General features: G+C 41.3%; 1 protein-coding gene across 1 annotated transcript; it reads left to right on the top strand.

Moving 5' to 3' along the window:
- The first annotated feature begins 3,223 nt into the window (after nt 1–3,223).
- GTPBP4 (GTP binding protein 4) lies at nt 3,224–24,571 on the top strand. The gene is made up of 17 exons (XM_080917619.1): nt 3,224–3,333; nt 6,322–6,492; nt 6,938–7,041; nt 7,122–7,258; nt 8,148–8,248; nt 9,723–9,815; nt 10,738–10,929; nt 11,367–11,432; nt 13,728–13,817; nt 14,155–14,265; nt 15,430–15,507; nt 15,874–15,925; nt 16,515–16,615; nt 17,663–17,860; nt 20,056–20,121; nt 20,773–20,922; nt 21,907–24,571. The coding sequence occupies exons 1-17, from the start codon at nt 3,286–3,288 to the stop codon at nt 22,057–22,059; spliced, it is 1,911 nt and encodes a 636-aa protein (XP_080773745.1). The 5' UTR covers nt 3,224–3,285; the 3' UTR covers nt 22,060–24,571.
- The last annotated feature ends 2,088 nt before the right edge of the window (nt 24,572–26,659 follow it).

The following is a 26,659-nucleotide window of genomic DNA, read 5'->3' as shown; positions in this document are numbered from 1 at the left end:
TTCAATGCCTGCCCTCTGGAGGCAGCAACAGGTCTATCTGAGTTCAAGACCAGCCTGACTTACATAGTGAGTTCCAGGACAATCAGGACTAGGTAGAAACCTCAAACAAATAAATAAATGTAATTTTAATTCTTGGGTAAAAGAGTAAAAAAAAAATGTGATTTTTTAAGCTCTTTTTGAATTGGCTTATGAAACTCACATTTATTTTCTGACAGGAATATCAGTTTGTTTTCTTTTTGTCAAGGATGATCCCTGTTTCTTCTAATGACTGGTTTCTTTTCTGAATGAACAAGTGACTTGCAACTGCAACCACATCTATTAATATTTCATGCAATAACTTCCGTCCCTTATGTGTATATAAATGACTGTGTTTATGAGAAGCTGTAAGTTCAGCTGGCTTCAGCCAGGTTTGCCCTGCCTGCCACTTAGAGCTGTGTGACTTTGGATAAAAAGTACATCTCTAATCTTAGCATCAGATCAGAAGGTTGTTGAGGATTTGTCTTTCCGTTTCTCTCTCCCCTCTCTCTTCTTTCTTTCCTCATTTATTTTTTTGAGACAGGGTTTCTCTGTGTAGCCTTGGCTGTCCTGAAACTTGATCTGTAGACCAGGCCGGCCTTGAACTCAGAGACCCACCTGTCTCTGCTTCTTGAGTGGTGGGATTAAAGGTGACACCATGGCTGGTTATTGCTGGGAATTTTTGAAAACATTAAAATGTGAATGATACTGTAAATATTAAGGTCAAATAAAAGTAAGATAATAGTTACTTCCCTCAGATTAAGTGCTGAAGAAAGGGTGGATGGCTTCCCATCAGAAGCAAATAAAGTATTATCTAAAATGATGGTAAAAGGAAGATAGGGCTGGAGGTGGAGTTCAGTGGTGGAGTGCTTGCCTAGTTCAATTTCTAGCACTCTGCAAGAAAAACAAATTAGTTTAGCCAAGTGTGGTGGTGTCTCATACCCATAAACCCAACACCCAGGAAGCTGAGGCAGGAAAATCACCACAAATTTCAGGCAAGTCTAAACTATTATACAGTGAGTTCCAGACCATCCTAGGCTCCATGCTGAGTTCCAGACAAGTTTGGGTTAAACAACAAGTCTTGAATCGGTCTGGGATACAGAGCAAAACTTCATCTCCAAACAAAACAGAACAAAAAGAAGACAAAACCAAAACCCCAAAACAAAACAACCAACATAAAAACAAAAACAAACAAACAAACAAAAAAAAAAAACCCTACAACAACAAAGAAGAAATTGGTTCTATAAGAGTTTGGGGGAGATGGGGAGTTTAAGAAAAAGACAGGACCTGAATAAAGGAACAGTGAGGAAATAAATAGTTTTGCTCATTTCAGTTATGTTGGACAGAACATTCCTGGGTAATATGTGATTATAGCCAATAAATTCTAACAATGTTGGCAGTTTCATTTAGAACCAAAGTAGCATGCTTACTTAACTTTCTGATACAATAATGAGTAGTAATGCTGAGGCAGCAAAAGGCAATATGCTTCAAACTGACTTTTAATACTGGAATATTGAGGGCATGCGCAATGACTCAGAAGCAGTATGTCAAAGCTGGTTTTGTAGGAGCCAAGCCACATGTTCAAGGCCAGCAGTGTTGGCCTTGTTATACATTTTTTTTTTTTGTCATCTCCCCTTCCTCTTTCTCCCTTGCTATACTTTTGTTTCCCCACTATAAGATTTTTGCAGGAGCTAAGTGAATTAATTTGGTGTCAACTGCTTTTGAGTTATAGCCAGCCCTATGTAAGTTTAACACCATATGGGACTCTTGAGTTATCTGAGAGTGAAAATTATAGCAATTGTTCAAGAGCTTCATCCTTATCTTCCTCCTCCTTTTTGAGTTGGGCTCCAAGGCCCGAAATCCCTGGATCCTGCTACCCCACTGTGTGACCACATGCAGCTCTTTTGCCTTATCCCATAATTTTTCTTCTCTGCTCCTGTTCCATCGGTGAGACCACTCTTTATGACCCCACCTCTGCCCCTGGGGCCTCATCTACTAACTTTGTTTCAAGGTCTTTAGTCCTGGTCAGTCTTGCTCTTGGCTCTATGTTTAGTCTTTTTCTGGACCCTGGTGGGAGTCTTAGGCTACCCTTTCCAACAGCACAGAGATGCTTTTAGTTAGAAAAGCAAAAAGTGAATGCTCTTGATTTTCAGATATACACAATTTAGCATATCTGGAGTCATTCAGGGTGGAGATTTCACTTCTGATTGAAATGTCTGATTGGAATTGAGAGAGAAACCAGGTGGAAAGAAACCTGTATCCTTAAAGTAGTCTACATGAGAGCTATGAAGCCACCGTTCAGAAAGGAGACTTTGAAAGTAAGCTAGCAAAGAAGACTGGATTCTAGACATCAAGTACCAGAATGATGGATGTCACAGAAATAGGGAGAAGGGTTTGAAGATGTCCATACCCAAGTGGGGTCATTTAGTTACAAGATTATCAGGAGGCAAGAGTAGCTGGAGAATCCAAAGAACAGGTGGCTTAATTAAACTGACAGGGAAAACAAAAGTGGCGAAGTTGGCTTCAATCCATGTAGGTCTGTACAGATCAGACCTACATTTGTTTCTATGTCCTGGCTGGGTTCAGGGCAGCAATGCAGGGCAGAGTTTTTTTTACTGGCCCATGCCAGATGAAGGCGGAACACCTGCAAACCACCGCGAGGCTGCAAGGTCAGGAGAGGGAGCTCGGGTCACCGGGAACGAGGCAGTCTCTTCTATCGACAGAAGCCCTTGTCAACATTATTTACTCGAATAAATAACTTTCCGGCGACAGCACCTGTTGCTCAGGGGACACAAAGTGATGCAGGAGCCCCGCGCTATGTCCTCCGGGTCACTCGCCCGGACCACGGCGTCCCAGAGGTGGGAACAGCCTTTGGAGCCCTGAGGCTTGCTTGGGTGAGAGGAGTGTTTTCCGAGACCCCGCCAAGTTGGCCAGGCTGGAGTTGTTCCGTCACCCTGCAAGGTTATTCTCCACCCCCCACGTCTCAAACCCAGCGGATTTCTACCGCGGCTCATCCGGTCTCCTTATCTCTTGGCGGCGAACTTCCCGGCCGAGCGGGGACGCTGTCTAGGAGTTCGTCTGGGCCGACGGGCTGGCCACGCCTCGGAGACATTCAGGAAATGATGCAATGCTTGAGTCCCGCAGCTAAAGTTCTGTCGTGCCGATTGGCGGAAGTCCCGCCCAGTCCCGCCGGCGGAAATCCCGCCCACCCCGACAGCGGAAGTCCGGTCCTCCGCTTCTCCAGGTTTCCTCGTGCGCTGCATCGCCGGCATGGCGCATTACAACTTCAAGAAAATTACGGTGGTCCCGTCAGCCAAGGTAGGGATGCCAGAGGTCGTTCCTGCCTATCGTCCTTTTCCTGACAAGTCGTCAGGGAGGGTTTGGTTCTGTATCCCCGAGACTGGGGGAGGGAGGACACCGTGGATCCACTCGGCCCGCAGTGCCGAGCTCCACTTGCTAGGCTTTGTCCTCAGGACCCTCGGAAATCAGTCCCGTTCTTTGAAACTAAATCCCTCTTCCTCTGTCCATGGGTGCCCCGAACCCTAGAACCCTCCCAGACATCAGGACTTTTTCAGAGTCTATAGTTCTTGCATGGCCCGGCGACGTGACAAAGTGTCAGGGTGGTGGCCACAGAAAGGGGCAAGGCAGGAAGCCAGAAGTGGTCCGTGGTGAGCCTCGTGAGACCCCTGCTTTAGGAGTCTAGGTTCAACGTAGTACCCTTCCCTTAAAGTAAAACTTGATTCGTGCTGTCACGGTCTAAAACATTTTAGGTAGTTGTCATTTGTTGTTGGACTTAGAAAATGCAATTGGTTTTAAGCACGCAAATAGCCAGGACAAATTTATGTAATGTAACAAGATACGTTCCTCCCAAATGTCGAGTATTATTAGGTTGGCTAAAGAACCTAAACACGTGTTTCTCTGGCAAGCCATAGGCGTTGAATTGTAGGGTCAGTTAGAGGGACCAATGTTACTATCGTTAAATTTACAGCAGTGTGGGTATTTTCGACACCTCCCCCCCCTTCTGAATGAGCTTGTTTTGAAAGGTTTTGTAAAGAACTAGTATCTTCTGGTGGGCGTGGTGGTGCTCGGCTTTAGTCCAGCACGGGGTGGGGGCACGAAGCAGGTGGATCTCTGGGAGACCCTGTCTTGAAAAGACAAACCGTGTGTTTCATTAGTAATCGAGTTGTTTTCCTTACACGTCTCTGTGTTACTCCTTTCTTCCTCTTTCTGTTAACCATTCTGGTACGTTTCTCATAAGTTTGTAGTAATTGGAAAGAGACCACACGTAGGACTCACTCACATCATGTATTTTAGCTCTCAAGACTGTCTCAATCACTTCTCAAGGGCACGTCGAAGGAGCCTGGTGCACTTTTTATTTCACTCGAAATAAAGTTCAAACTTTGTTAATATAATTGAAGTAGGAAAGAATTTAGTGCAGCATTTGTCTCTGATGCCCAGAATGGGGTCTGTGTCTAGGAAACAGATGAGTTTGCATATGTGTAGATGAGTGATGGTTGGTGGTTGGAAATAAAAACTTAATTTGAAGAGGATGGGGTACTTCTGTAAAAGTGTGTGCTAGGTTCTAAAGAAATAACTAAATGCATCAGACCCACTGCAGTATGATGGAGAATCATGTGAAATATAATTGGCCCTCTGTGTCTTAAGTTCAAATCCAGCTTCAACCAACTGCAGATCAAGTACACTGTTTAAAAATTGTGTTTATATTTAATGTGCACAGACTTTATTTTTCCCTTTTTGTTTGTTTGTTTCTTTCTTTTTGGACATGGTCTTACTGTGCTGCCATGACTGGTCTGGACTTACAGAAGTATGCCTGCTTCTGCCTCAGAGTTTAGGATTAAAGGCATGAGCCACCATACACAAACATTCCCTAAATACATGACAAATGTATGTGGATTCTTCTACACATAAATACTGTGCCACTTTATAAAATGAATTTGAATATCTCTCTGTTTTGGTGGGTGAGGGCTTGAGGGGAGGAACCCAGACTGTAAATGCCTGTAAACACCTGTAAACATCAGGATTTGGGGTAGCATAAGAATGTATCGAGAACTGGGTGGTGGTGTATCCCTTTAATCCCAGTGTGCAGGAGGCAAAGGCAGGCAATCTCTGGGTTTGAGGCTAGCCTGGTGTACAGAGCAAGTTCCAGGACAGCCAAGGCTACTCACAGAGAAACCCTGTTTAGAAAAGAAAAAAAAAAAAAAAAAAAGACAAAGAATATACTGATAAATGGGTGAATCTGGAGAAGCTTTTCAGTAGGCAACTTTTACTGTCTCTCTAAAGATGTGAGGACCATGGAAAGGTACAGAGAAGAAGAGCAGCAGGCCTGAGTGTTGATGTCTTCGTAATTCTTGGCAGACTGCACTGTGATTCCCTACTTGCCTTTGGTTTTGCTTCACTGGATCTTTGTTCGCAGTTTTGTTTTTAGCACTGTTCATTCTGTCCTTTATTATAGGGATTAAGCAAAATTGTTGAATTAATGGAATTGATCAAGGGGAAGTAGAACAGCTTTATTTGGTTGGGTAAAAGTGAATAAGTACAAATATCTCACAACCTCAAATAGTCTCCTTAACATACATAGGAAGTTTTAGATGATAGGTTTTAGATTTTTCATGTTATACCCCCTTAAAATCAAAGCTACAAAGTCCTTGAAATTGAAAAACTGGCTCTTTTTCTTCTATTTATCATTGAGTTTTCTTAGGAATTTGAAAGTTAAAATAGCATTGAAAACATGGGTAAAATAAATTTCAGCAACCATTTGCAAGTCCTCTCCACCCCAGGCACATTTTTATTTGAGGGGTGACAAGGGAAGGGCCTCCTCCATCTATTGGGAGTATTAACAGATTTTTCAGCCATTCCAAAACGAGGGTCCTGGCGTGGCTGGGCACATCGAACATTCCCCCATTATCAGGGACAGGTGCTGGGTATTTGTAAGATGTGGCTTGGTTGATCGTGGTGGCATACTTGGTGTAGGGGCTGAGTGAGGGCATAATTAAAGCAGGGCTTTGACACTCAAGGACACCCCGAGTATTGACCTTTTCAGTCAGGCATTCTGGAGGAATGTAGAGAGTCTCCCAACTATGTTTGTCTTGGTGATAGGTAGCAAGTTTACATAAGGGTCAGAAACTAAAGATAATCCAAGTTGTATATAAAACAGTTGATTTTGAAAAAAGTAAATTTTGTAGTTTAAACCATGTAGTACTGGATTAATGTTTTAAGAAGGTTATAAGCAAATGGATAGAAAATACATGTTTGAATTTTATCTTAATTATTTTTCTTTAATCATAGGACTTTATAGACCTGACGTTATCCAAGACTCAACGAAAGACTCCAACGGTTATTCATAAACATTATCAAATTCATCGAATTCGACATTTTTATATGAGAAAAGTAAAATTTACTCAACAGAATTACCATGACAGACTGTCACAGATCCTGTCTGATTTCCCCAAATTGGATGTAAGTGACAAGTATGGTTGCATAAATATAAGCCTTCAGAGAGTCATATTAGCTGGGTTGATATATTAATTTGTCAGAGAAGAAGTGAAATAACTGCTCTGTCAGTTACTTCTCTTCCTGTGAACATTAGGGAAATGGTTTAGGGGGTACTCCCCGAGTTTGTGCATATGTGGGGTGTGTGTGTGTGCGTGCTCGTGTAGAACCCAGTGTCTGTGGGGAGAAATGGGTCCTATAATTCTGTTGCTGTCATAGGGTGGAGTTTAGTGTGAGTACAGTGATTGTTTCCTTAGGGGTGATTTGACAGGGCTATTGGCCAGGAGAAGGGGTCTGAGATCAGAGCTATAGGTTTGAAGAAAGAGGACAGGGCGCTTCTTCTCTACTGTTTGTAACGTAGGCTAATAAACTGTTGGAACAGAGTGATGTTGTGTTTCATTTTTCACTATAGGATATCCATCCGTTTTACGCTGACTTGATGAATATTCTGTATGACAAGGATCACTACAAGTTGGCTCTAGGTCAAATAAATATTGCCAAAAACTTGGTGGACAAGTAAGGTATTTTCTTACTATAGTATCTTATAAGTTATCGTCAAAAATTACAAACCCTTAGATATCTTCTCTTTTTCTAAGTGTTGCTAAAGATTACGTGCGACTTATGAAATATGGTGATTCTCTGTACCGATGCAAGCAGCTGAAGCGTGCTGCCCTTGGACGAATGTGTACTATTATTAAGAGACAGAGGCAGAGTTTGGAGTATTTGGAGCAAGGTACTTGTTATACATAAAACAAAGGGTTTTACTATATTCTTTTATGTTTGGGACTTTTTTAAAGTTTTCATTTTTTGGATGTTCAGTAAATGTCTGTTTTTAATATTTAGTAAGTAAAACATACACCTGAGAACACTTATTTAATGGGAAATTTCTGAGTTAGAGCTAGAAACTAACACCTAGCCCTATAAACATTTTGTAGGTCATTGTGCTCTTTCCCATGAAATGATTTGTCAAGGTCTTTGAAAGTGTTTCCCACAGGCCTGTGGAGTTCTCATGGTAGCTCAGTGGCCCCATGCTAGAGCTGTGCTGGTGGTGCAGGTGAGGTGAAGTGGAAATACTTCAGATCCCTAGAAATACACTGTGGACCAAGGATCCGTAATCATCTTTCCCAAACATGGTTCTTTGTCTCGCTTTGACTTAAAGCAACTGAAATAGCAGCTTGGCAGATAAAGTACATGATTCTTGTGTAGCCATGTTTGTATATGTTGTCTGGTTCCTGTTACTCCTTATGCCCCTCATATTCCCCGTCACATTTGCAATTACAAATCTATAGTCCAGCTCCTTGGGAGGCTAAGGTAGAGGAGTGCAAGTTCAAGGCCTGCCTGAGGTAGATTGAATGCACAGCCTGTTTTAACGAGACATTGTCTCTAAGTAAAAACGTGTTGGCGATACAGCTCAGTGATGCAGGACTTTCCTAGCAGGATAAAGCTCTAAATTCAACAACCAGAACAACCAGTGTGCTCCCATTGCACCCCCCCCCCAAAGCTACAGTGAGGAATTTGTACCATCTAAGTTTATTAAAACAACTATGATCCTAGAATATAATGACGTAGAAAGTAAAAATTTCAATTTCAGTTTTCAATTTTTAACTTAAATTTTTTTATAGTACGTCAACATTTATCCCGCTTGCCAACCATTGATCCAAATACAAGGACTCTGCTTTTGTGTGGCTATCCAAATGTTGGAAAATCCAGCTTCATCAATAAGGTAGGTGGCTTTATTTATTTTAAATACAGCAGCACACTGATTAACTTAGGACAGAGTACTACTGAATTCCCTTTGTGGGATTTAGAATGTGCTTGGGAATATTCTGAATAGTCGTTCATCAAGATTGCCCTGTCTTCAGGAGATCCTAATGCCTAAGCATCCAAGTTCCTTTGGCAGGTTCCACTCATTGTTGTGTGCCATGCAGTTTCTCAGAAGCTGAGACATTGCAGTTAATTTTTGCTAACAGCTGGAGAACATTTCATGCTATACTGTGTCAGCTCATTCTGGGAATGCTCTTATGTCTGGTGGCATTCATTGAGCTGGAGTTTCCAAGCCTAAAGCTACTGGGTGACTGGTTATATAGCTTGGTGATTGTGTCAATTTCATGTGAGCTATCTGTTCTTTGTAATAGAGATTTTTCTGAGTTAGTGTCTCTGTCTCTCACTGATTTTGTTTTTGTTTTTTGTTGTTGGTTTTTTTTTGAGACAGGATCTGTCTTTAGAGTTCAGGGATTATTAACATGGGTTCCATGTCTGGGCTGTGTCTCTTCTTACTTGAGTAGAATTAATAAGCTTTGATGTGACATTTAAGTAAAAGTAATTTGCTACTTCTGCCTAGTGCTAGAACATTTTTGTTTTGAAGCTCTTTGTGTGTGTGTGTGTGTGTGGTGTGTATTTTGAAGGTCAGAGAACAACTTGCAGGAGTTGGCTCTCTTCTACGATGTGGTTCCTGGAAATTGAACTCAGGTCATCAGGCTTGGTGGCCCAGTAGGTCTTATTTTTGCCCACAAGTTTCTCTGACTTGGTAGCAAACAATGCTCTCAGGGATTTTAATTGAAGTTTCAAATGCTTGTTGGCTTTCTCTGAATCTGCTGTGACCTTTCTGGGTTCTTAGGGATTGGAAAGATGATACAGTGGCCTATGCCACATGTAGCCTTTTGGATTTTGGCTAAACTAGTTTAGCAAGATGGAAAGTTCAGTAACATGAACTGCATATCAAACCTTGGAGAACAGAGTGGCTAGTGGGCCCACGGTGCAAGGAAAGAGGAGCCAGGCATTTGCCAAAGTTGATAATATCTTTTCAGTGCAGTTTACAATTCCTTGGGATCTTACTTTCTACCAGAAAGTGGTGTGTGTGTGTGTGTGTGTGTGTGTGTGTGTGTGTATGCATGTTACACACACCATTACCGTATATGTGCATGCATGTTTTGAACCCAGGGCCTCACCCATATTAAGCAGTGCTATCCCCAGCCTTTTTATTCTGAGCCAGTCTTTCCAGGTTGCCTCGATTGACTTTGAGCCTGTTACCTCCATGCATCAGCAGTCTGTATAGCTGGGGCATGAACACAATTGTTTTGTCTTGGTAAAGTTGGGGTGCCATGCTTAGATTGTTTGGGGGAAATTGTGGTATGGAACTCTTCTGACTGTGAAAATATTGTTTTTTTTTTTTTTTTTTTTTTTTTGTTTTCTTCAAGGTGACAAGAGCAGATGTGGATGTTCAGCCGTATGCATTTACCACCAAATCTCTGTTTGTTGGGCACATGGATTATAAGTATCTGCGCTGGCAGGTGAGAGAGAGAGAGTCTTGTCTGTGAACAGAGCAGACACCTGGGTTTTGGTTTAGTGGAATTTGATGATTTCTTGAATCTGAAGCATATCTCCATCCTGGAGTGCACTTATACAACCGTGGTTAGCAGCATCCTCTAGGGACAGTTCTGAGGTAGAGGGATGGTTTCTCTGCACCAAGAACTTGAAATCTCTCCATTATCATAAGGAGAACTGGCCTGAGCATTGGAGGTGTTTGTTGATAGATCATTTAACTGAGAGGAAGCTGGCAGCTGTAGTTAGGATGTCTGCATTATTTCTGTAGGAGTGATTTTAGTTCCTTACTGATGCTTCTAATGAATATAATTCTCTGTGTAATTTGAAATTCTGTCACTAGAAATGCCATTTACTATTGAAAAGCGTAGAACAGTTTAGTTTACCACCAAATCCAACTTTAAAAATGAAGAAGCCAAGTCTTGGGAGTTGGGAGAGTTGGTCATGTATTCTAGTTTTCTGTTTTTTGATGGCCATGTGAAAAAAAAGGCTTGTTTCTCCCAGGGCCAATGTCTATTTAATGGTCTAAGGTTTCCTTAGACCCTTGCATCTGTTCTTTTAAGGCAGGCAGGGTCTCACTCTAGCCAGGGTGACCTTAGCTTACTGTGTAGGTCACTCTAGTCTTACACTCATGGCAGTCTGAGTTCTGCTTCCTTGGTGTGAATTGTAGGTGCGAATCACCATACCAAGCTCCTGGGTTGGATTTGCATCTTACAAAGAATATGCACTTTTTTTTTCTTGTTCCTTTGTTTGTTTTATTGTGGGCAGTTTTTAATGTCATATTTACTCACTAGTTTTGCTAGACCTGGGTTGGATGTATGAGAATGACTCTGGGACCAGCCAAGGCATTTTTGAGTGAGGGTACTTTGGTTAATGAAGCCTGGTTGTTAGGTTGTAGATACCCCAGGGATTTTGGATCATCCCTTGGAGGATCGAAACACCATTGAAATGCAGGCCATCACAGCCCTGGCCCACCTTCGAGCTGCAGTTCTGTATGTGATGGATTTGTCTGAGCAGTGTGGACATGGGTTGAAGGAGCAATTAGAACTCTTCCAGAATATCAGACCCCTGTTTATCAACAAGGTAAGTGTGCTAACTAATATTTTAATTTACAAGCTAGCACCTTCTCACTCATAGGTAATAGATTCTAAAACCACTGAAACCATAGATGGTACTGAATATTCTAGGTTCCTTGACCACGGATGTTAGTGATGTGACAGTTGATGTGATAACTTAGATAAACCAAGTGGCTGGCTTCCTGGTAGCACATACATTATTAACAAGCAGACAAAGGGATGATTTATGTCCTGGTTGGAATTCAGCACTAAGACTGATGGGACTGCTCAGGATGGGACACAACTTAGATTTACAAATTGTTTATTTATAGAACTTTTCACTTTCTATTTTATAGCAGTTGATTTCAGCTTGGGTTAGATTGCAGAAAGCAAAGGCATGGACAAAGAGACAGGACTACGTTATTCTGTGCTGTAAAAGTAATAATTTCTTTTCCTCCTTGCTAGCCTCTTATTGTTGTAGCAAACAAATGTGATGTGAAGAGAGTAGCTGAACTTTCTGAAGAGGATCAGGTAAGTCACTGACGCATTAGATGTACATACCTCCTTTTAAAATAGCTGTGAGTCCTTAAACTGTCATTTAGAAAGACTTTCAGTGCGTCCAGAGCAGGTTTTTGTTGTAGAACTAAGATGGTCCGCAGTGGTTTAGTGACAGGACATTAGACCTGAAATGCAGTTTTCTGTGTTCAGTCTGTAGAAACACCCTAACCTAACCCTAACCTACACCAACGGTTGGGAAATGCACTTCCCTAGGAAAAGAGTGAGGTGTACTTTTACCTTTTCCAGGCCTTTGGATATCAAATGTTCTAGGGAAGTATTTCCCACAGGTTTCTCTTTAGAATGAGTATGAATATGGCTCACTTTATTATATAAAGGAATCTGTAGCTAAGTAAGTGACAAGTGAGTAAAAGGCAACCTGTTGGTGTCTGCCAGCTTTATCCGTGAGGTGGGCAGCATTGGGAGTCATGAAGCTTTAAGCAGTTTAACCCTTTTAGTAGACAGTTTTCAGGATAAGTGCTTTGAGAGACATGTACTTGTGGTCCCTGAGTAGATGTTCTCTTGACGTTTGCCTTGTAGCTTGTCAGAAATGAATACCCTTGGGCCTTCCAACCCCCTGGGGTATGAGTTTGCACAGATGATGAGTGCACACCTCCTGAAACCAGTGCACTCATGAAAGTGCTGTCTAGATAGATCGGTGTGTTTAAGCCGAGGTGGGAGGCTCCTGAGTGAGGGACTTCTGTTTGTGGGAAGCATTAGCTTGTCTTAAGTTGTCATCTTAGGTTAGAACACAGCAAGCTTTGGTTTTGTTTGGTTATTTATTTAAAGATATACCTAATGTAGGTTAGGATGGCCTTGAACTCTTGATCCTCCTCTGTTCATCTCATGTGGTAAGATTAGTTGGCAGGACCCTGTATTCTTTTAAGTTACTAATTTTCGAACTGATGTCAGAGAATCAGTTTATCTTAAAATGCAGAGAAACAAAAACCCTTTAAATCTTATAAGTAATCTTAATTTGCCAGTCTAAATGGCATTGAAGGCGGTGGCGGGGGATGGGGGGGAGTGGGAAGAGCAAGGAAGGCTTAAGAGAAACATACTGGTCAGGCGCTTAGGCTTTGGGGTCAGCTCAGGTTCAGCTTCACTGCTCGGCAGTGTGGTAGGAAAGTGAGTCACCCTCGAGGCCTCTTGTCCGGATAATTGATCACTCACCAGCTGTTAGTGGAGAGCTGGCGTCACCGTAGGTAGCTCATCTTGCTGGTCCCTGACGTGTCTCTAGTAAAGACAGTGTCTACGTCTGCAGTTGTATTACAGGAATTGGGCACTGGATGCTTGCTTAACACTTGTATTATAGAGCCTGCCCTTTTACCCGGGGCTATTATCACATGGTAGTAACACTTAACAGTTATCACGTGACTGGGAGGCTTGGTGACTGCTTTTACACACAGGGTCATTTGTTGTTAAATGACAGGATTTGTCATTTAACTTTTAATGTCTGTTAGAAGTTGGTCACCTGTTTCCAAACTAGAGAGATGTTTTTAGTTGTAAACATACATTTGAGAAGGGCATTTTGAGTCCCTTCTTTAGAGTCCAGTGATTCATAAGATGGAACTTAATAAATATCTTTATGTTTTTAAAAGCATTCTCTTGGGCTATTTTAGTAGAAACTTTAAAATAAGAAATAGCATTGAAAACGTCTTTTGAAAAGTTGATCTTGTCTGCATGAGGAGATACATCAGAAATCCCAGCTTCTGAGGCAGAAGCTAGCTTGTGTTACATAGTGTATGTGTTCTAGGCTAGCCTGAACTACAGATCAAGGGTCTGCCTTTTAAAAACAACACAATAAAAGTTGGTCATTCTCTTGAATTTTTTCTCCTGAGAAATTACATCTTGAGATTGTGGATATAGGTCAATGGGAATTAAGAGCTGAGTTTAATCCCCAATACTCTGAGTTGCGGGGTAGGGGAGATCTGTGATCTATTTTGATTCTGTAGTTTGTTTTATTTTTGAGGCAGCATCTTTTCTGTGTAGTTTCAACTGTCCTGGAACCTCACTGTAAGCCAGTCTAGCCTTGAACTCAGATCCACTGGCTCTGCTGTTCCACGTATGTATGTATGTATGTATGTATTTTTAATTGTATAAGATTGTTGTAAAAATTAACTTAAAGCTATTTGTTCTTCAAGAGTTAAAAATAAATCATAGCTGTTGAGCAGATAGTGTTTGCAACTTCTACTTGCAAAACAGGATATTTTGTCCTCTGGGAACCTGGAAAACAGTAATGTATGTTTCACTTCCTTTCTTTTGTATTCCTAGAAAATATTTCTAGACTTGCAGGCTGAAGGATTCCCTGTCATCGAGACCAGCACCCTGACTGAGGAAGGTGTCATTCAAGTCAAAACAGAGGTTGGTGCTTCCTAAGCTCAGGGCCAGGGATTTTGTTTTAGGAAGGTCAGTTGTGGTGGGAAGCTTTTTATTTTAGGACGTACTAACACTGGACGCTATAGGTGGGTTTTTTGTTTTGTTTTCTGTGAATAGGATTAGTTGTTTAAATTGTTGGAGTCCTATGGGGAACCTAGTTACCTGCTGAAAGAAAATATGTAGGAAGTTCTATATCTGGTTGTCAACTTTTGGATTAATGGAAAACTTGATTCTTCCTTGTGATTTGAGGCTGGGACTGGAGTCGAATGGCTTCGTGACTACTTGTTTTGGTTTTTTTTTTTTTTTTTTTTTGCTTTCTTAGGCTTGTGATAGGCTTTTGGCTCATCGAGTAGAAACGAAAATGAAAGGAAACAAAGTAAATGAGGTTCTGAACAGATTGCACTTGGCCGTGCCGAACAAGAGAGACGATAAGGTGAGGCAGCCGTGCAGGGCTCGGTTCTGGGCTGCTGGGCCTGGTTGCTGGCTGCTTGCCTTGCCGCGGTTTCCTGGTGTTGCACACTGTTGCGCATGTGCACAGATTCCCATGTGAAGGGAGCTGAAGTGAAGGGGAGTTCTACTCCCTGTAGCGCTGGCTGCTAATAACTTTTTTTGTTGTCCCTCAGAAGTGGTTTGGGTGTAATTATCACAAATCGACATTCCCCCTGGTTTTTAAACTGAGCCAGTGGAAGTGTCTTTATTTTTTTATTTTCTGCTATTATAAGCAGTCTACATCTTTATCTATGTGCTACAACAAATCTGTGTTTCGGGATATAAATTCCTAAAATTGTTTCTTTTCCTTGCCTGCTTCGTAAATATGCACACAGTGTGCATTTCTGGTGTCTGGAGGCGAAGAAAGGGCATCAGATCCCCTGATACTGAAGTCATAGTGGTGATCTGCTTGAGTCCTGGGAAATGAATTTAGCTCCTCTGCAGGAACAACAGATTTTCTTTACCACTGAACTATCTTTATTGAACCCCTCTTTATTTTGTTGTTGTTTTTAAACATCTCAAAAAAGCTGCTTATTTTCAGAATATTAATATCAGTACTTCTTCACAGTTATTAGATTTGGGGTTTTACAAGAACCAGCAACATTTATTTCTAAAATACTTTAGTGTCATTTTCCTCTGTATTTTCATGTTTTTGTTTGTTTGCTTTCATTTCTCTTCAGTATAGAAGCATTTTGTGTGCTGGATTTATTTTTTCCTGAGGGAGGTGTGGTTTTTCTATTTAATGGGCCTCGTTTCATGGTGTAGTCATTGGTCTCAACTAATTAATGATTTTAATACTGTTGAGTTCTAAACATAGTTAGGGTTATGTCTGTTTCTCATTCTACTGTTTTCCTGTGTATTTTTCTTACATGTTTTAAGATAATTTATATTTTTTCCCCAAAATACCTATAGAATCAATTTTGGAATTGTCTTATCTCTTTGTCTACTCTGGATCCAAAACTCACTCCCTGGAATGCACTTTATTTTGATTGGTTTGGGTTGTTTCATGTTTTTCCTTCAGACTGCCTTTTTTTGTGTGTTTTGGTTCCTTTAAGTTTCTTTCATACTCGGAAAGGCATCTCATATACTTTAAATGATGTCTTCTTAGGAGAGACCCCCTTTCATCCCAGAAGGAGTGATAGCTCGAAGGAAGAGAATGGAGATCGAAGAGCCCAAGAAGAAGAGGGTGGGTTACTGGACCTCTTTGTCTGGGTTTCTTGTGGAAAGGGACAGAAAGCCTGTCTGCCAGAAAAAGTAACACTGGGAGGGGCTATGTAACAGGCCAGGGCTTTAGCCACTTGCAGCAGACTTGACTTAAGAGATGCAAATTGAGGGTTGGGCCCTGTAAGATTCTGACACAGTGGTGAATCCTTAGCATACTCTTGAATGAATTTTTCAGTTGATGTTATTCTGCAGTGAACAAAATAGTTCCCAAGTGGGCAAAAGCAGCCCTCCTGATAGACATAGGTCAGAGACTCATCATCGGTAGGGAGGTTGAAAAGCATATGTGGACATAAAAGCTAAAACAAACTTTTGGGGGTTTTCTTTGCAGGAACGGGATCTTGAGCTGGAAATGGGAGATGATTATATTTTGGATCTCCAGAGTAAGTAAGGTGTTTTGGAATGTCAGTTGTATGAAAAGTGTTTCAGAAAGGAAAGGACTCAGTGAGTGAAAATCTTTCAGTGAGTTTATTGATTTACTTTTTTTTTCTTTAAAGATTTATTTTTTTATTTATATGAATACACTGCAGCTGTCTTCAGACACACCAGAAAAGGGCATCACATCTCATTACAGATGGTTGTGAGCCACCATTTGGTTGTTGGAAATTGAACTCAACCTCTGGAAGAGCAGTCAGTACTCCTAACCACTGAGCCTTCTCTCCAGCCCTCAAGTTTTTATTTTTTTTGAACATTAGAAGTTGCAGACTTACAGAGCTGTATAAAATAAAATGCCTTCCCTATTATTTTTTGTTGTTTCAGATGAAAGAATTATTATTATTAATTATTTGTAGTATTTGGAAGTTGGACACATGGGTCAGTGTCATTCCTGTTAGTAGTAAGTTAAGAGGTGTTGAATACAACTGTTTTGTTAGGCTATATTTTACTTGGTATCCAGAATTTTTCATTTTGCTAGTATAGTACTTAAAGATTCTAAAAACCACTATAACCATAACTCTTCCTTTTCAATATTAGAATACTGGGACTTAATGAATTCATCTGAGAAATATGATAAGATACCAGAGATTTGGGAAGGCCACAATGTTGCTGATTATATTGATCCTGCTATCATGAAGGTCTGTGGTGCTTTTTAAATTACCTTCCCCACTTTGACATGACTAGAAGATGCAAACACAACTTCACCAACTTTTACCCCTTGTTCTCCTTTTGTTCTGTGCCCTCAGACATCTTCCAGCCTGTTCTCTGCTCTTTTGGAGACATGACTCCTCCATTCCGATGAAACTGTTCTGTGTGGTCCTGGTGGTGCCCAGCCTCCCACACTGAGCTGCAGTGGCTCTGTCATTTTATTTGTGTTGATGCTCCAGTGCGCAGATCCTGTCCTCTCTCTCTAACCACTATCAGTATTTTCTGAGTCTTTCCGGACCCGGTTCTGTCGTCTTCTTTTGCTAGTTTAGCATGTGACATCAAATTACCAGGAAAATTCAGTCCATGGTCTGTGGGCTCTGATTTCCAGATTTTTCTGTCTCCTTGGGTGTTTTTATGTTTAGATCCTTCTAATCTGAAGGGGAGAGGGTTTAACCTCAATGGGTCCTATTTTTTCTTAGACACATTCCCCCAAAGAGCCGTCCCATTCGACCTTTCTCCTGCCTTGGTACCATCCCTTGCTTGCTTTTATTTGTGTGTGTGTGTGTGTGTGTGTGTGTGTGTGTGCGTGTTTCTGGGGAATCAACCCAGGATCTTGTACTTGTTAGGCTTTGTTACTTTGCTCCATCCCCAACCTATATATGTCTTTAAAGTTTCATTTTGTCACCAGGGTAGTTGTGTCTTAGTATGCTATTTGAGAGGACAAATAGGAGTTTGTACACATGTATTTTGCGTATCTGCTGAAAACACTAGGGAATGAGAGAAGGGGTCCCTACATTTTTATCTTTAAAGATGAAATGGAATTGGCAGAGAATAATGCATATGGTGTTCTTACTGTCTCTTCAGCCTTCATAAATCCTCTTTCCCATGAGATTAACTGTGTATAAGTGGGGCCCAGGTGACTAAACCACACGGCATTCTCATATCTTTAGGTACTTAAGGAAACATGGTTCCTGTAATATGTTGCTACACTGCAAGTTTTTCTTTGTTAATTTTATAATTTTTTTTTCTTTTTAAAGAAATTAGAAGAATTGGAAAAGGAAGAAGAGCTAAGAACAGCTGCTGGGGAGTATGACAGTGACTCTGAGAGTGAAGACGAGGAAATGGTGGAAATCCGACAGCTGGCAAAGCAAATTAGAGAAAAGAAGAAGTTGAAAATCCTACAGTCCAAAGAAAAGAATACACAGGGACCCAGGATGCCTCGAACTGCTAAGAAGGTCAGTCTTGAGATTGCAGAGGCAAGGTCCAGGCTTGCATGCTGGATCCTGTGTAATCCGCCATGAGAGGCAGGCTTCCACTAGCTGGGTGGATGCAGGTGGGGCTACCCTGAGGTTCTCAGGTGCTTTGCTCTGGGCTGTCAGAGTCTGACAGTTGTATTTTCTTCCCATGTTACAGACTGAGTCAATTGTTGCAGTGATGTGAGGTAAAACTAAACTTGATGAAGTTTGAGGATGTTAGTTAATTGTTAAATAGGGTGTCATGTAGTCCAGGCTAGCCTTGAGACTATGTAGCCAAAGAGTTCCTTTCTAACTCCTTTTCCACAGGTGCCAGGATTACAGCTGTGTGCAACTATGGCTGGCTGGTGCTAACATTTTTATATTACTTAGTTTTTCTATTGATTGAGACTCCTAAATCCACAAGGTAGTTTATCAGTCCCTGTTACTGGTGAGGATCGGGAGAATCACTTTGTAGGTGTGAATGGATCAGAAGACATCAAGATTCCGTGCACTTCTTGGGATGTCATTGTCTCTACCTTCTGTTCTTGTCTAAATGACAAGTTAGGCCCAGGTCACAGGACTACCTCTGTGTCCATAGCCTCCTGAAAGTTGAGGTAAGGGAATGGCAGGATCCCAAAAGAGTCAAGAAATTGGGCAGTTAAATTATAATGGGAGTGGAAGGAAAGGGATTTGGCCTTGTAGATTCCACAATGGACATTTCCTGGTTTAAAAATACTGTTTTCATGTGTTTGGGTGGCTGTTAATATTTACCGACATGTTGTTTCTCTTGATGCTTAGTTGTCTCTGAGAATCTGGTTCGTGAGTCTGTCTTATCTCAGCTGTAGTGGTTTCTGTGTAGCAAGTGCACTGTTTGTTTTCACGGGATTTTAAGTGAACTGTCCAGAAATGAAAGTTATAACTGGAAAAGAGCGTATCACAATAGGTAATAGATCATTGTAAAAGGTATACTTTGAAGGTCCAGAGCAAGAGCAAACTCAGTTTTTCCTCTGTATGAGGACAGCATAGATCCTTTATTTGACCCCAGATTGGGTGGGTGGGTGGGTGGAGTCTCCATCATCAAGCCATCAGTCAGCCCTGCGCAGACTCTGCTGCATATCCCCTTGATTAATTCACCTCTCATGCTGTCTACCTGAGGGAAACATCAAAACCGAGATGCTACAAGTTCCCTTGCACCAGAGTAGCCCCACTTGAGGTGTCAGTCATGGGCCTGGGCCTTTAGAGCTTGTCTCTGCAGTTAGAGTGTGGTTCCCCTGATCCTGTCTTTGAATTTGATTAATTTACTAGAGTACCTCACAAATTAGGAAAGTATTCCCTTTTGTTGATTACGTTTGCTAGTTCATTATAAAGTGCATTTTTAAATGATGCAGTGAAGTGCTATATAGGGGGCAATCTGAAGGAACCTTCCAGTCCTGGGCATGCCACTTTCTTAGCACATAGTTGGGTATTTCTCACTTTCCTGTAAGCTAGGCATTTAGAATCACTGTTCTTTAGGGTTTTCTTAGAACTTCTGCATAAACAGACTTGGATCCTGGACTGTAGAAGTGTGATGGGCAAGAGAATAGTCTAATTAATGCTAACAGAGGACACCTGTCTGCTTAGCCTTGTGGGCCTGTCTCTACATACCTTTGCTCCTCTGCTGCCACAGGGAATCAGAGCTGGCCAGCCCCCAGGCAGGAAGGCAGGGAAGGCTAAGGTACATTATTGAGTTCTGTCATCTGCCTTGGGGAAGAGAATACATATAATATATCACATGGTGTAATATTGTAGCATGTCTTTCTGTAGAGACATGAGTGGTGCAGCTCACTATTCCTTAGGAAGCAAACAGCATATGAAAGGGAGCAGAAGATGAGAGAAACAGACAGATGGGCTGACTGACTGACTGACTGACTCTGATCTATGACGTGAAGTGGCATAGTTAATAAAGACTCTTCTTTATCTCAGGTAGCTTCTTGAACCAAGGACTAAAGGCCAAATGTTCTAGTCCTTTCTGTTCCAGTGCCTGAGGGAAGGGTAAGGGTTGTGAGCATTAGGATCCAGGAACAGGAGCAGAACGTGTGTCTGCCTACTTATTAATCTGTCCATCATAGTACTACCTGTGTATTTTTTACCTCTTCTTTTAAAATTAAATTTCAACAGACATTTTACTTAAAACAAGTTCTCTTCCCCCTCTTCAGGTTCAGCGGGCAGACTTAGAGAATGAGATGCGAAGCCTTGGCGTGGACATGGATGATAAAGACAATGTAAGTGGGGGGTGTGCTTTCAGGTGATCTGTGCTTTCCTTGATTTGAGTTATTGTCTTGCTAAGTTGCCCAACTTGCCTTCAAACTCAGTACTTCCCTGCCCCTGGTTCTCCAGTGCTGGTAGTCAGGTGTGTGCTGCCAAGCCCTACCCACAGTCAGGTGTTGCTTAACGATGTGGATACCTTCTGAGAAATCTGTCACTAGGGATTTTATTAATGTAAATGTCTTAGAATGCACATGATGTACATAAATGTAGCTGGTGGGTATGTCTACTACCTCAACTATTTGGAGTGGGAGGTTAAAATCTCAACACATCATATAAATTGTGGACCAAAGCCATTGTCATTGCCGTTCATGATTGATGTCAGGCAGTAAAAGACATTAACACACAGGATGTGTGCAAGAGCTATGGCTCGAGAGCACCATTACTCAGCACCAGCATGGGTGCTGAGCTGGACGTTCCTGAAACCTCAGGAGGGACAGGAGAGCACAGCAGTGCCTTTGACCCTTAACCCCTGGCTTCAGACCTGACCCTCTGCTGATAAGTTGAAATAGGCCTTCCAGAGCCCTTCACTTGGGTTCTCAAGACCTGGCTGTCTTTTCTTGTTGGACTAATTTTGATTGTCACCAAGAGCGCTGTGTGTGTTTCAGGCCCACTATGCAGTCCAGGCAAGAAGATCTCGGAGCGTCACTAGGAAAAGAAAACGAGAAGAATCTGTTCCACCCTCTTCCATGGCCCGGAGTCGGAGCCGGAGTTGCTCTAAAACCCCTCGTGATGTTTCTGGTCTTCGGGATGTCAAGGTTTGTTTCTTCGATTTAAGACAAAAGAAAATAAGAACCTTCAGGGGTGTTTATGGAACCTCCAGCAAGCACCAGCCATTACTTGAGCAGGGCTGTGATTAAGACATTAGCTGTTCATTCCACCTTCCACTTTATAGCATCCTTTGGAAAGGAACTTGGACCAGAAGTAGTTGGATCCCAGGATAGATGTTCTGGCAAACCATTCTAAAACCCTTATCCTGGTAGTATAGACAGACACATGACCTGATAAAGCATGGATAGTTTAGGCTCAGGTCCTAACTATTTGCAAAATACTAGGAAGAGGCCACATTACTCCTGTGTGGACGTAGCCTGGGGAAACTTGTTTCATTTCCATAATTGGGGGAATTGGTTTCCCTTCGAGGTGGTAGTTTGTCACTCTGGTATTATTTACAATGTCTTTTCCAAAGATGCAATAGGTGTTTCACGTCTCACTGAAATTTCCTCTTGGAAAAGAAACCTTTTTTTTTTAATTTTAGTGTTTTGAAAATTTGAAAATAAGAGAAAAGCTATGCAAACTGGCAGGCGCTCTAATTCCAGCCTGAAGTGTCATTTCCATCTGGAAGTCTAGGAAATGAGTGTTGGGGCGGTGCTTTACTAAGGATCCAGGTTGGCCATGAGTCCAGACTGGTTGCTTCCATGTTCAGCTGGGATTACAAGAGTGCACTGTGGAACTATGGGCTATAATACTGGCATTGACATGAGTCAGATGTGGCAGCGTGTGCTCTCATGGTCCTCAGTTTCAGTATGTTACTCTGAACAGATACTTTCATAGTAATTGTAAAAGCTCCAAGGTTTCCTCAGATAGTCCTTGAGTTCCTGCAGATCGTGTGGTAGTCTGAGAGAAAACGGTGACTGAGACAGTGGGGTCTTTATAGTTCATACTGGCTTTGGTAAAATGGTTCCCAGGTAATTACGATGCAGGACAGAAATGAGGTTTTCATTAATGTGCATTCTCCTTTATAGATGGTGAAGAAAGCCAAGACTATGATGAAGAAAGCTCAGAAGAAGATGAATCGCTTGGGGAAGAAAGGGGAAGCAGATAGACATGTGTTTGATATGAAGCCCAAGCATTTGCTCTCTGGGAAGAGGAAAGCTGGTAAAAAGGACAGGAGATAATGTCCTCTTCAGTTGGGATAGTGTAACCAGACGCCTGATTATTTCTGGGTGTGGTGTGGCTTGTTTTGTAGAATTTGGAAACATCATCTGTTAACCAAAAGAAACAATGGAAATGACTTTAAAATGCTTGTTGCTTTGCTGAAAACTGGTAAAGGCGACTGAGCGAGCAGTGCTGCGGTCACTGCAGGTCTGGTGTTTACGTACAGAGCGCTCTGTACTTGATGTACGCTTCTTTCACAGCCTCGGGCTCACTTTTCAGAAGAGATTTATTGGTGTAAGGAGGCTGCTTTGGTGGGGGAAAACTGTTTTGTAATGGAACCCCTGTCACCCAAAGTACCTATTTTTGTTAAGAAACTATTTGCTGGAAAGTTTAGGCAGAAGTCTATCCCCCTTTCTGAAAGCCTGGACACAGCACACTTAGGAGTGTGTCAGAACTTAAATTACTCTCTTAAATTATTTTCTAAACCTGTAGTACAATGTATCATTGTAACTTCAACCGTTTCATCCAAATCAAACCTCCAGCAAAAACATAGTTTTGATTATTTAGGTTTTGTTTGATTTAATTGCAGGTCACTTGCCGACCAAAAGGAGGGGGTGTGAAATTGGATTTTGCTTTTTTGTTCTTAGAGAAAAAAATACATTTTTAAGGAAATAAGTCTCAGGGGTATAGGCTCAAAACCAGAACCTGTCTTCTTTCACAAACAATTGCTGAATTAAGGTTGGCATCCTGGAAAGCACAGAGACATCTGTGAGAGGACCCAGTGTAGCTGGGGCCGTAGTCCTATCCACAGACTAAAAGACAGTCAGTGCTTCCTGTCAGAGCGACAGCTTCTGGCCTTTATCAAAACCCAGTGATGTACATGCACACATAGTACATACTCAATCCTAAATTATATGGATTCTATTGAGACTTCTTTTTAAAATTGGCTTTTTAATGTGTTTTAGTTCTCTGATGAAATTTGATGTCTTGATCTATTTTTTTAATGTTTAGATGATTAAAGTCTATAATTATTGGTATGGCTAAAAACTTGATTAAATCATAGAATTATTCATGTAACAGTAGAAGTTATAAACAAAGCTTTTTTTCCCCCCTTAACGGTACTTGTATTTAAATTTCTGAGGCATTCTGGAAAAATTAATGGGAGGAGAAAAACCAGACTTGGCTAGAGTTTATATTTCCTGATAGCTGAAGTCAGGAAAATTCAACACGAATTATGAAACCAAGATTATTGACATGCATAATACTGGTTTTTCTAAAGACATCTCAAAAAAAAAATGCTGTTTAAAACAAAAGAATTAAGCATATTTAGGAACAAAATGTTTGTGGCCTTGAGCTTAACTGTGTTAGGAATCTGTTCTCACTGTTGTTAGCAATAGAAAGAACTAGCTGTGAATGCTGGTTTGGTAGGTAGGCACTGGGCTAACTTTCTGCTGAACTGGTCCTTTAGCAATGTTGTTTACTAGCAGGAGAAGCTGGGATGTTGTGGCCATTCAGCAGCAACCCCTCTAGAGAGATACCAACTAGTCTTTAAACAAGAAAAATGTTAGAGGACTCATTCTGATTGTAAGCATATACTAAAAGTAAGAGTAGTGACATTGTTATAATGTCATAAGGACAGCCATGCAGATTGTTGGAACAAAGTAGACAACTCAGAAATAATTATCCTAAACAATGTACCAGCACTAACAGTGGGAAAAGGACTGTTTCTCCAGCAGTTAACATTTTGGGAAATGTTAACATATATGGTCAAAAGTCAGACTCTACCTTACACCACATTACAAACATAAACTTTTAAAAGCTTAAGTATAAGACCCATGAAACAACAAAGCTTTAAAGAAAAACGGTAAAATCATCATAACATTGGCTTTGACAATTTCTTGCTATGACACCAAAGTTATAGGCAGTAAAGGACTTTGGAATTCTTTGGTATCAAAGGAGACAGAAGGGGAGAGAAGGTTTGCAAGTGGCATGTAACAGGAATAGGAGTAATACATGGTTTGTAATATTCAACAGTGACCAACTCAGATATCATCAAGTGTCTTGAATATATATTTCTCCAAACACGACAGTCTGTCTAATGCTCAAATAGCCATAGAAAACCATCTTCGGGTTTACCTGATCATTAGGGAAATGCAAACCAGTGAGAAAAAACTATTACACACCATCAAGATGGCCACATCAAACAACAGCCAAGAAGGGGGAGAATGGAATGCCAAGTAAATCCTTCCTTGCAGAACTTCCCTCATATGTTTAGTGGAGTGCTTACCTAACATGTGACATACACGGGATAAACAGTCAACACACAGGTGGCCATGAGAAACCTCATGCCTTACTGCTTATCCTTTTTGGTACTTAGGTGAGCCCTCCTTGCTTGAGAAAAATAACTGACTGTATTTAAAAGCTATCTCCCTTATTTTTAATTTTTTTCTAAAGATATCGGCCATTTTGTTTGAAATAATGATAGTTGAATTTCATGTTTATTCTGTTCCTGGGGTTCAATACATAAAAAGAAAAATGTTTATAACCAGAAAATGTATTATTTTTAACTAGTTTACTCTGTTCAGTAGATCAAAATTTTCCCTAGATCTGTCTGTGGTAATATCACAGAGATCTGAAGTTAGGGTCTGTTTACATCATGGTAAAAACCATTGTTCACAGTGGGGTGGGGGTGGTGCTTGTTCTTGGTTGTCAACTTCACTTCACTGGGAACTAACTAATACCCCAAAATGGAGAGCACAGCTGTGAGGGACTTTTGCCTAATTTGAAGTTGGAAGATGCACTGCAAATCTAGACCTGTGAGGTCGGAAGACACGCCTTTAATCCAGATCTTTTGATGTGGGAAGACATGCCTCTAATTAGGGTTACACCTTCTAGAAGCCTATATAAGGACATAGAAGAGGGAGTCTTGCTCTTGGCCTACTTGCTGTCTCCTCACCAGCAAGTTCCTCCCTTCATAAGCATTAGAGCCTACTTCTTTAGGATTCCAGCATACATCAAAGACAGGCTGAGAGATCCAGCCCGTGGACTGAACAATGACTGAGTTCTTGAACCTTCTGTACATAGGCAGCCATTATTGGATTGACTGGACTACAGCCTTTAATGACTCCCCTTCGTGTGTGTGTGTGTGTGTGTGTGTGTGTGTAGATAAATATAGAAAGTCATTCTTTAAACTGTTACCTTGAGGACCCTAACTAAGGCAGTGGGGAGCATTACTAACGTGGTCTTAGCAATTGCAGACATCTTGTCTATTGCACATAAGATGAAGAATGGAAGATGTGAGGTAAGTGATCTCAACACTGTAAGGAAATTATTTGAGGGAAAACAGATTTGCAATCAGCCTTAGATGGTCTGAAATGATGGGGTGGGGGGGCGCTTAGATTCTTCCTGGGATTCCAGCAAAGAAAATCTGCTGAGTAAATGTTGCAACAGGACAGGGCAGATGGCAGAGAAGGCATCCTGGTGTTTTAATATTAGAATCCGTTCACTCCTGAGTCAGTCCTGTTCAACTCTGAATTCATTATAGAAATGATGACCACTACTCAAGAATTAGGCAACACCATTGGATGTTTTTAACTTTCAAGAAAATTGCCTAAGCTTGGTGTAGTGGCACATGCCTTTGATTCCACTCTGGGAGGTAGAAGTAGATGGATCTTTGGGATGCTAACCCAGTCTACAGTGAGTTCCAGGACAGCCAGAGCTGTCTATGTAGTAAGACCCTGTCGTGGAAAAAAAGAAAAGAAAATGACCTAATACAACTACAGATGGCAGGGAGTCTGCGAAGCAGTGAAATAGAAGGTGCTGTTTGTTTGTTTTTCCTTCGGTGGGCATATAATGAAGAAAAACCAGAGAGATAAATTGACCTTTTCCAAGTGTTTTGATGACTGAATCTTTTAGCACAAGTCTCATGGTAAAGATTATGATATTGATAAGTATATTTATAGAATCTTTCAACCAGGCACATTTACTTTTTGCTCTAGACTAACGAACATTAAGCTGTTTGATTTTTGCCATTATTTTATGTGTAGAAGATAGGCTTAATGTTTTGTACTGGGGGTCAGCACGGCTTAGGTAAAAATTCAACTGGAAGGACTTGATTATGTTCATCAGCCCCACAAATAATCCCAGTGAACCCAGTGAAAATCAGCAAAGCTCTTTGTTACCCATATGTAATCCTCACCATATGCAGAGAGCCTATGTTACACATGGCAGAGTGGGCCCCCCAGGGAGGTTTTAGGACAAAAGTGATATTTTCCACAGGTGATACTGAAATATTTAGGGGAGCAATTAGACATAATGAAGAGCTTGAATTTTAGTTTAGTGCAAGGAATTAAAGGAAATTAGAACTTGAGTTTCCGTCATGCCAGTGTTAATCGTGGGTTAGTGAAGAACCCTACTTTTTGAGAGATTTAAAATTTTTATGTATAAGCTTTATTCGCCTTGATCTGTATGTATACCACAGAGTGATGCTGGGTACCCACAGAGCTCGTAAGAGTGTAAGACCCGTGGGAACTGGAGTTAGGAATGTTGTGAGCCACCATCTGAGTGGACTCTGCAGAGCAGCAGGTTCCCAACCCCAGCCCCACTTACAACACTTCATCC

This window comes from Micromys minutus (assembly GCF_963924665.1).
Source record: "Micromys minutus genome assembly, chromosome: 6".
NCBI classification, from domain to species: Eukaryota; Metazoa; Chordata; class Mammalia; order Rodentia; family Muridae; genus Micromys; species Micromys minutus.
Note: the sequence above shows the minus strand (reverse complement) of the source record. Positions and strands in the feature narration are given on the sequence as shown.